At 39.0% G+C, this 11,135-nt stretch overlaps 1 protein-coding gene across 2 annotated transcripts in view; it reads right to left on the reverse strand.

The window, feature by feature from the left end:
- The window catches only part of Ankrd22 (ankyrin repeat domain 22), a 31,892-nt gene that overhangs the window by 1,264 nt on the left and 19,493 nt on the right, over positions 1-11,135 (reverse strand). The window contains exons 3-5 of one of the 2 annotated variants that reach the window (XM_021152069.2): positions 5,233-5,340; positions 1,726-1,803; positions 260-358 (exon numbers count right to left, since the gene is read on the reverse strand). In XM_021152069.2, coding sequence (XP_021007728.1) covers positions 260-358; positions 1,726-1,803; positions 5,233-5,340 — 285 coding nt within the window. The remainder of the gene's footprint in view (positions 1-259; positions 359-1,725; positions 1,804-5,232; positions 5,341-11,135) is intronic. The other variant, XM_029472707.1, reaches the window with a different exon arrangement.

Consider the following 11,135-nt stretch of genomic DNA (forward strand, 5'->3'; position numbering starts at 1 on the left):
TTGTCTCAAAATGTAAAAAGCAAAACGGGATTGAGACATAGCCTGACTCTAGAGTACTTGCCCGGCATATTGAACATGCTGTATTTAACCACAAATCTGAAAATAAAATATACTTTTAAAATTCAAAAATGAAAATAGTGAGATCCTTCCTTAATAAGAACAATTAAATTCATCATGACTCACATGAGAGGCAATGAACTTACTTAAAAAGAAAAAGAAAATCTTGCTAGTGGGAAAACCAGAGTTGCCGGGCTCGTACCTTGTTCTTTATCATGGGGTCTGCATGGGCTTCCAGAAGCAGAGGGACGAGAGTCTGGTTTTTCATCTGGCAAGCATAGTGCAGGGCAGTGTAGCCGTCCTGAAACACAGAGGACCAACCATGTAGTTCATCAGCCGGATCAGTCAGCTGTGCACACCCACTGTGTTCATCACCTAGCACAAGAATCGCTCATGTTTCATAGGAGACAACTAACCAAAGCCAATCTGCAAGCCATTTATGGGCAGTTGTATTTCTTATACTGTGAATGTTTTCTTTTCTTCCTTACTATATACATGAAAAATCCAGTAACTCATTGATATCTTCCCCTTTCATATTCTCCATTCTAAACTAAGATGTATAACTTATAAAAAGATATTAAACTCATCATCAAATATAACATTAAATAATGCAATCAATGGAAACAAGAAGGAGGTAGTCATTCATCACCGAACAATGGGAATACCCGGATAATAAATTAGGCATCAAAAATAGAAGTGAAATTCTTTTGAAATCAAATTTCAACATGCTCTCTTTGGTAAGATATTGGAAACCTAAAGTTTTACAAAAAAAAAAAAAAAAAGAGAAAATAAAAAAAACAGAATAATAAAAGGTCAGCCTACCCAAAGAGTACTAGCAAAGAACTAAATCTGGAGTGTAGGGTAAAAGGTAAAAATTAACTTTCTTATGGGGAGGAGAGAGGCAGGGACAATTCAATTACTATGGCTGCTACCACCACTGGGGTATTTCTCTGAACTTTGACCTTATCTACCTCTCTTCTAGTTGCAGCAGTTCTTCACATACAATATTAATTACATTCTAATCACTCCTCTGAGGACTTTGCAGGAACCCATCCGATAAGGTCAGTACTAATTTCCAATTTACAACCAGGCACTTTGGGCAGGTTTGTAATCCCAGATACTCAGAGGTCTGAAGCTGAAGGATCACAGACCACGGCCAGGCTGAGTAACTCGAGGTTGCTTTATTAAATTTAAAAAAAAAGGAGTGCAGGCATAGCTCAGTAGTAGAATATTTACTTAGCATGTATAATGCTTTGAGTTCAGTCTTTAGCACAATTTTTTTTAATTTCCATTTGATGGGTGAGAAAATTGAGTCAGATAGGTTTATAATGTTTCCAGCTCACTTAACTAGAAATAAACAAGATTAAATGTATGCACAGGCATTCTAATTCCAGCTGCCAAACTAAGGATAGTATTTTGATATCATTGTTCTTAATTTAACACTACAGACAAACACAAATTCCTTCAAATTTTTTATATATTCAACAAATACTTTATTCTCATGAGTTTAGTAAAAGAGTATCTATAACTCCAAAGATAACTGATGACAAGAGAAAAGAGAGGAAAACTATACTCAAGACATCTAGAGAAACAAAGCATTCATCTTTGTTACCAAGTATATACTGCCCAGGTATATCATGTGAATATTATTTCAGAATGCAAACTTACGCAGTCGGTAGCATTAACTTCTACGCCAGCATTAAGGAGCATCCGTACAAGAGTCTCATTCTGCTTTGTCTTTGATACCTGTTACCAACAGCACATACAAGAAATTGCTTCGTAAACATTTTGTACACCTTGTTTGGGACTGTGCCCATCAGCTGGTGGAATTCCTACTGGAGCTTGTGTTAATGGGAGTAACTACTGTCCATCATCTGGTAGCTACGTAAAAGAGGTAACACTGCACACTTCCTTTTTTGTAAGCTTTGACTTCTACACATTACATATGCATAATGTATATGTAGCATAGATGTTAACCCAGATACTGCAGTCAGCATGGAGACAGATGAACACTAGTCCCATCTTCAAACTTTAGAAGATGACTTTTCTTTCTAGCAAAACCTGAAAAGATTCTAAATATTACAAGGCACTGCGAACATCTGCAGGCAAACAAGAACAGATGTGTAACAAAACACAGGGCATACTATGTAGAGCAGCCATTAATAAATGGAATCGTACATGCCATCCGTGAAGTTTGTTTTCACCGTGGGGCACTGTTAAAAAGGATTGCAACTAGAGGAGATCCAGTATCAAAAACCTGTAGTATTTCACCTTATAGATTATTTAGCCCAATATAATTACACAAAACCAACTGATAATGAAACAAACCATTTTTAAAAACTATGGGGTTTAGGAGCATTGTAGAAAACACTACAATGCAAGCAACAGCACTACATGAATAGTCTAAAAATCACTTCAAATGCAAAGCAATACCGTGGAAGGAATTTGAGGAATTCGTGCATATGATCTGGTCTCATCCAAAACATGCCAGCTTAGGAAAAGAAACTGTGATTCTTACCAATAGCAATCCACAGAATACCCCCAGAAACAGTGACAAAAAGTGTGATGAGAGGTGTGGTCTTTAGGTAAACAACTTTTTAAAAGGGTACTGAATGTCACAAAGTATGAAACTGTTATGAAAAAAAAAAGCACACCCATTAAGTTTTCTTACTTCCTGGCAAGCCCATGGAGGTAGGGTTTAGAGGAATATGGAGGAAAATTGGTTAGCAGAAAAAAAGACCACAATCTGGAATGGCTACCCAGAGAATTCCTAAATAGGAAAACATGGATTTGAAAGGAATTTCAAAGTTTCAATGAATGGTAAGTCATTTGAACATGTATACAGAAGAGTTTATATAAACCAAATAAAAACTCTATTTGGGTTTCAAAGACTGGAAATTAGGTAACCCTGTGACTAGTGCTTAAGATTACTAAAGTTAACCTTCTTAAAAACCAACGGTGTACATTTTGACACTGCCTCCCTTCCTCCAAAAACTGGATAAAACCCAGGAGAGTGCAACTAGACAGTAAAGTCTCTCAAATTCTCAAGAGGCTGACAAACTCATCTAAGATCTAAAATGTTCTAACTCTATAGACAGTAGTAAAAAAATGATAACTACTCAAACATTGTCATCAAAAAAGGTTAAAGGCAACATAAATAGTATCATCTTAGGGTATACTATTTCACTGCAGGACAGTATGTAACCTACACCTCTTAGAACCCTGTAAAGTCAGTGGTTTATGCAGAAGTCTCAAAAGCTACAAACCCTAGTGTGTCAAGTACATTTCACTTTAGAAGAATGGATTCAAACATCAATCGGGGACCTTGATAACTATCATGTGAATGGGCCCACAGCAGTAACCAGGTCAAAGTGATTTTCCACTGAGATGGTTGAAAGAATACACAAATCAACAGCTCTGATTCTGGGAGGTTCTCTGTGAAGTAAAACACCGCAGACTGTTAAAAAGCTGACTGTTAAAAAGCTGAAGGTCCGTTTTTAGGGATCCGCAACCCTATGGGTGGAACAACATTATGAACTAACCAGTACCCCGGAGCTTTTGACTCTAGCTGCATATGTATCAAAAGATGGCCTACTCGGCCATCACTGGAAAGAGAGGCCCATTGGACATGCAAACTTTATATGCCCCAGTACAGGGGAACGCCAGGGCCAAAAATATGGGAACGGGTGGGTAGGGAAGTGGCAGGGAGGGTATGGGGGACTTTTGGGATAGCATTGGAAATGTAATTGAGGAAAAGATGTAATAAAAAAATATTAAAAAAATTAAAAAAAAAAAAGCTGAAGGTCAGGTGAGAAGTTGAGGGGAAGACTGTGCTCTGAAGGGGAGATGCATGGGAATACACACACGGCACCCTTCTGGCTTTTTAAAATTGTGTCTCTTTTCACCATAACTTAAGATTTAAGGTTGAGATTTGTAGTCTAGACCCTTCAGCAGGTAGAGTGGACACAGTGACTGGTTAGAAAGTGCAGTTGCAGGTCTGTCATGCTCAATCACTTAACACTGTAATGTGTTTCCTGCGAATATCAAGCATGTAGACTAAGTGCAGCACTGGAGCCACTCAGGAAGTTTATGCAATTAAACATGTATATATAATTTACCATGAAATATGTAGATTTCAGCCAATTCTCAATACTTAACATTCAGTTATATATGTGAACTCTCCTTTCTTGACTCGGGAATGTAGCATTATATAGAATGCTGTTAAACCTAATTTTAACCCTTTTAACTTTTTTTTTTTTTTTTTGGTAAGCCAAGTGATCTTACCTTTCAGCAGTTGTCTGGTTTTGATTCATGGAAATTGTGATGTTATTTTAATTACTAACCAAGTGTTGTTAAATAATTTGTTTCCTGGAATTTTTTTTGGGGGGGGGGAAATAAAAATAAAGGCTATGTTAAATGAGTATGTCACCTTACTAAAATTCTCTCATATTTACTGCAAAATAAATAAATAAATAAATAAAAGGCATAACAGCCAGTTAACATGGGGAAGGGACACACTGTTTCAGTCATCTGTCAAAGGAATAACTGGTCACAGTGGGACCCGGAGGAGGAAAAGGTGGGGAAAAAAAAATCAGTGTAGAATAGTCATTTTATTTGAAGAAAACAAAAAGCATACAAAATAACCACATTCAACCTTCAACCAAATAGGATTCCTGCACTAACTAATTCCTTATTTATTCAAGAAAATTATCCTGCCAAAGCCCCATCAATCATGATTCAATTTCTTAGGTCAGAACCTCCCAGAAATGAGTTTCTGTGTTTGTCAGCCTCTAGGGGCAGGGGAGTTAGCGTTTTCACTCCATCTCACTTGTGGTGTGAATCTTTAAAATTCAGAGATGCAGAGAGTTATGGTATGAGATAAAGACCTCAGCCAGTGATTCTGAGACACCTATGCTGCTTCATTTCCCAGTGTGATCAGCAGCTGGTCAATAATCTGTGGCAGTTGATAGACTGGGTAAAGTAAATGCATTTCTGTCTAAAACCTTCTCATTTGTGCAAGGGTTGTGGAAATAGGACTCCGCTGTAAGTCAAGAAACAGCTGCACTAAACAAGGCCTATTTTCGTACCATTTCTTTACATCACACAGTCGGGAGGACTTGAGTCATTCCACGGCTCTGCTACACATCTGGCCTTCGCCCTAACAACAGTACTCACCATGAGGAAATATCCAATTAGCAAGACAGGCATTAAAAGGATAATGAGTAGATAATCAAAGAATGTAAATCTCTTCTTCACAGCATAGTGCAAGCAGGTTCTCTCCTTCTGCAATTAAGGAAAGGATTCGTGAGTTCAAATTCCATAGTTTTTAGAACTTCACAACTAAAGGTTTAGTTCATGCAAGTTTTTTTCATTTCTAAGGTACTCACTATCACACAGTACAGAGTTGATTATGCCATTATGCCATATTCTCTTAGGCCTCTTCCATAAGCATATATAGAATTTTTAAATGTAGTGCTATACTACCTATTCAAAACCATATACTCCATATACATATTCAGCCTAGGTACCTTCTTTATGATACACATCTGTTTAATTAACTCAGGGTTTTGTTTACCAGAATATTGAATTTGCAGTCTGTGAAGGAAACACTGGGAAAAGGCCCAAAAATTAGCAACAGAGATGGATACACATACAAACCATTACAGGGTGGCTGCTTATGCTTTAGTTTTTGAGATAAAAATATAATATAATGAGATATTAATGTAGGAATAAAGTTAGCATGAGAAGGCAAATAGACAGAGACTGTCTTGATTCCCGGTGATGGAAATTTATTTATCTTGTGTTTTGTTGTGGAAAATTTTACTGACTTGGCAATTCTCCCACATTAACTAGCACACAGACAAACAACTTAACTTCTTAAAAATGTCAGTATTCATTGGTGGTAGAGTGTGCACCTTCCCAATGCTGGGAGGAAGCCAGAAGCATGCACAAACAACTATGAGGCCTACAGGCTGCTATGCTAACTTGAATACCAACCAGTTAGTAGAAAACAAGAGCAAGAGAGTGAGCCCTGGATGAACGCTCTGTTCTCTGGGTACCTATCTTCTCTGTAAAAACGTTGGAAAACAGTCAAGAGTATAATGGTAGACTTTAAAATTACATTGCTGAGCAGCACAGACTTCATTAATAATATCATACGCTATTGGCTTTGTCTTATTAAATAAACATATGTAGAATTTGAGTATTTAGACTTTTCAATATTGCAATGTTGTATTCAAAACTATGTGTGGCTTTTGTCAGTTTACACATGCATATTTAGAATATATACATCTCCCATTGCATGGGAATGATTATGAATGGGTTTTTAATAGCTGAGTTTTTTTTTCATTGAATGAAACTCTTCTAACTTCTTTAGACACATCTACCAAGTGGACTTTTCAAGCTGTTAAACCTTAACTTCTACAAATATTATTTAAATACTCTTAGTCACAAAGCCTTGTCAAGAATTCTAAATTTGTACTTTGCATAAGTTTCTATAAATTGACTACCTGACGTAAAAGATACATAGTTTCACAGGATGCTACCAAGTTATGCTACAGCGAGGTGATAATTTAAACTTCCTTCCCAGTCAACATTTGACTTTTCTTGTTAATCCTAGCCAAGTTATAAGGCAAAAACAATATGGTAGGCTGTGTTTTAATTTTATCTCAACTTGCTTCCCATTGAGTCAATGTTTTGATACATATTTCTGAGTTAATAGTAGAGCTTGGCATCCAATACTTATCAAGTAATTCTTTCTTTTTACTTTTTTATTAATCATTTCATTCATTTACATTTCAAATGATATCCCCCTTCCCAGTTACCCCTCCACGATTCTCCCATCCTATCCCCCTTCTGCTCCCTCCATTTTGCCTCTATGAGCATGTTCCAGCACCTACTCATCCACTCCTGCCTCACTGCTGTAGCATCCCCTACACTGGGGTATTAAGCCTCCACAGAACCAAGGGCCTCCCCTCCCATTCATGTCAGATAAGGAAGGCCTCTGCAGCTGGAGCCACCATAGGTCCTTCCATGTGTACTCTTTGGTTGGTGGTTTAGTCCCTGGGAACACTGGGGGTGTGAGGGTCCAATTGGTTGATATTGTTGTTCTTCCTTTGGTGTTGCAATCCACTTCAGCTTCTTCAGACCTTCCCCTAACTCCTCCATTGGGGACTCAGGGGCTCAGTTCAATGGTTGACTGTAAGTATCTGCATCTGTATTGGTCAGGTGCTGGCAGAGCCTCTCAGGGAACAGCCATACCAGGCTCCTGTCAGCAAGCACTTCTTGGTGTCAACAATAGTGTGGGGGTTTGGTACCTACAGATGGGATGGATCCTTAGGTGGAGCAGTCTCTGGATGGCCTTTCCTTCAATCTCTCTTCCATTTTTTTTTTTTGTCCCTGTCTTTCCTTTGGACAGGAACAATTCTGGGTTTAAATTTTTGAGATTTGTGGGTGGCCCCATCCTTCAACTGGGGGCAATACCTATCAAGTAATTCTTAAATATATTTTAAAATACAAAAAAAACCTGTTTCCCATTATAATATACAACTAATATCTACAAAAAGTACAAATTAAGCATCAAACCACCATTAAAAATATATGGAAAGCCAAAATGCAACCCCACAGTGCCACTGCTAAGCCCACTGCTAGTCTACAGTGCATAAATAAGGCCCTTTCCATGATTTTAATCCCATTTAAACCATCCTACTAGGATGGTAGAGGTTCACTTCTGCAAAGTGAAACACAGGAGCAGTGAAATATCTCCATTCCTCAGCCACCCAAAGCATGCCTCCAGAACCCACAGGCCTCTGATTTCTTTCTTTTCTTTTTTTTTTAAAGATTTATTTATTTATTACATGTAAGTACACTGTAGCTGTCTTCAGACACTCCAGAAGAGGGCGCCAGATCTCGTTACAGATGGTTGTGAGCCACCATGTAGTTGCTGGGATTAGAACTCTGGACCTTCAGAAGAGCAGTCGGGTGCTCTTACCCACTAAGCCATCTCACCAGCCCAGGCCTCTGATTTCTGACAGAGACACTCACCATACCTACTTCTTCAAATGTGACCCAGGAAGGTCCTGTCACTCTGTTGTGCTGTTTCTGTTAGATACAACTCAAATATGACTTGTGTGTGAACTCAACCAGGCTGTAAGCTTGGCTCAGTGGCAGAACATTTAGCTAGCTTGTGCAAAGCTCTGGTTTTCATACTGAAGTACTGGGGTCTTTGGAAGACACCCAAACAAACACTAAGTACAACCAATAAAATCTAGAACTGATTTTTTAAAAAATAAGATTTTTTTAAAAATTGTATGTGTATGAGTATTTTGTCTGCATGTACACAAGTACACTGCATGCATGTTCGATGCCCATGGAAGCCAGAAGAGGGTGCCAGATCCCCACTGAGTTAAGGATGTCTGAGTCATGCAGAGCTGAACCTTGGACTGCTGGCAGATCTCTCCAGCCCTCATTAACCTTTTGATAATACATTGTTGCTCAGAGTTTTCTGGTCTTTGACTAAAAAGGCAGGAGTCCCCACTCAGTTTTTCTCATTGAAAGCACTTGAGTGGATACACAACATTTGTAACAATTTCAAAAGTTGTTTTGGGTATTTACTTGGTACAGTTTAAATGTTGCTTCTACTAAGGTCAGAAAGGTCACCACAGAAATGTTTAGAAAGACACATTCATGCTATTCTCTCATAGTTCTGGAGCCTCCAAGACAAATGCTAGTGCCTCCTTAAAGGCATCCTTTATGTGTCTGTGTACCTCTGGCTCATCAACTTCTTTGTCTCCAGCGGGTTTTTTAATTACATCCTTAGACTCACCAAGCATGCTATTGGATCTTCTGGAGACCGAGAGATTACAATAGGAAGTATCAGTATCTGAACACTGGAGAATGCACCAGGAAACTCCGGACAGCTATCAAAATAGGTAAGTAAGTAGGAGCTACAAAAATCTCTCCTTTCAATAGAAAAGTAAAATAGAAATATTATAAGCAGAATGGGAGTCCAGAGTCCACTGCATAGAGAGCGACTGAAACAATTTTTTTTTTTCTTATCAACAAGAAGCAATAAAACAGAGCACTGCTGGACCAGAGCTGTAGCATAAGACAGAGACATGTGGAAAATCTATACTGTGCTTTCAGTTATAGACATTTCAATCAGGAAGAGAGAGAGAAAGAGAGAGAGAGAGAGAGAGAGAGAGAGAGAGAGAGAGAGAGAAAGAAAGAGAGAGAGAGAGAGAGAGAGAGAGAGAGAGAGAGAGAGAGAGAGAGAGAGAGAGAGAGAGAGAGAGAGGAAAGAGACAAAAGTTGGATGCACCAGCAAAAGTGGAGGATTAGGCACTAGGAGAACCATCACTGCTAAGCATTCAGCAACAGCAAGAGGCCATTTTAGAAAGACTGTTGTGCACGTGTCAGGTTGACAGCTACAGACTCTTCATGAACTGCACTCTAAGGAAATGCAAGTGTCACACCTACTCACTGATACCTTGCCAACAGAACATGAACCTCTAGCCTGCTAGGAAGAAAGAACATCGAAATGCTGCAGCATTCAGCAAGGTAGGATTAGAACCAAAGTCTGAGGTGAACAGAGACAGGGCTTCTTCTTCATTTTTTTTTTATTTTCTTTATATACATTTCAAATTTCAAATGCTATCCCGAAAGTTCCCTATACGCTCCCCCTGCCCTGCTCCCCTACCCACCCACTTCTGCTTCTTGGCGCTGGCATTCCCCTGTACTGGGGCATATAAAGTTTGCAATACCAAGGGGCCTCTCTTCCCAGTGATGGCTGACTAGGCCATCTTCTGCTACATATGCAGCTAAAGACATGAGTACTGGGGATACTGGTTAGTTCATATTGTTGTTCCACCTAGAGGGTTGCAGACCCCTTCAGCTCCTTGGGTGCTTTCTCTAGCTTCTCAATTGGGGGCCCTGTGGTCCATCTTATAGATGACTGTGAGCATCCACTTCTGTATTTGCCAGGCACTAGCATAGCCTCATATGAGACAGCTATACCAGGGTCCCTTCATCAAAATCTTGCTAGCATATGCAATAGTGTCTGGGTTTGGTGGCTGATTATGGGATGGATCCCCAGTTGGGGTGGTCTCTGGATAGTCCATCCTTTTGTCTTAGCTCCAAACTTTGTATCTGTAACTCCTTTCATGGACATTTTGTTCCCTATTCTAAGGAGGAACGAAGTATCCACCCATTGGTCTTCTCTCTTCTTGATTTTTTTTTTGTTTTGCAAATTGTATCTTCGATGTTCTATGTTTCAGGGCTAATATCCACTTATCAGTAAGTGCATATCTAAGGACTTCTTTTGTGATTGGGTTACCTCACTAAGGAAGATATCCTCCAGATACATCTATTTGTCCAAGAATTTCATAAATTCATTGTTTTTAATAGCTGAGGAGTACTCCATTGTGTAAATGTATCACATTTTCTGTATCCATTCTTCTGTTAAGGGACATCTGGGTTCTTTCCAGCTTCTGGCTATTATAAGGCTGCTATGAACATAGTGGAGCATGTGTTCTTATTACCAATTGGAACTTCTTCTGGGTATATGCCCAGGAGAGGTATTGCTGGATCTTCCGGTAGTATTATGTACAATTTTCTGAGGAACCTTCAGACTGACTTCCAGAGTGATTGTAACAGCTTGCAATCCCATAAGCAATGGAGAAATGTTCCTCTTTCTCCAAATCCTTGCCAGCATCTGCTGTCACCTGAATTTTTGATCTTAGTCATTCTGACTGGTGTGATGTGGTATCTCAAGGTTGTTTTGATTTGCATTTCCCTGCTGATTAAGGATGTTGAACATTTTTTCAGGTGCTTCTCAACCATTCGGTATTCCTCAGTTGAGAGTTCTTTGTTTAGCTCTGTACCCCATTTTAATGGGGTTATTTGAATTTCTGGAGTCCAGATTCTTGAGCTCTTTGTATATATTGCATGTTAGTCCCCTATCAGATTTAGGATTGGTAAAAATCCTTTCCCAATCTGTTGGTGGCCTTTTTGTCTTATTGACAGTGTCTTTTGCCTTACAGAAGCTTTGCAATTTTATGAGGTCCCATTTGTCAATTCTT

This window comes from Mus caroli, chromosome 19, assembly GCF_900094665.2.
Source record: "Mus caroli chromosome 19, CAROLI_EIJ_v1.1, whole genome shotgun sequence".
NCBI lineage: Eukaryota > Metazoa > Chordata > Mammalia > Rodentia > Muridae > Mus > Mus caroli.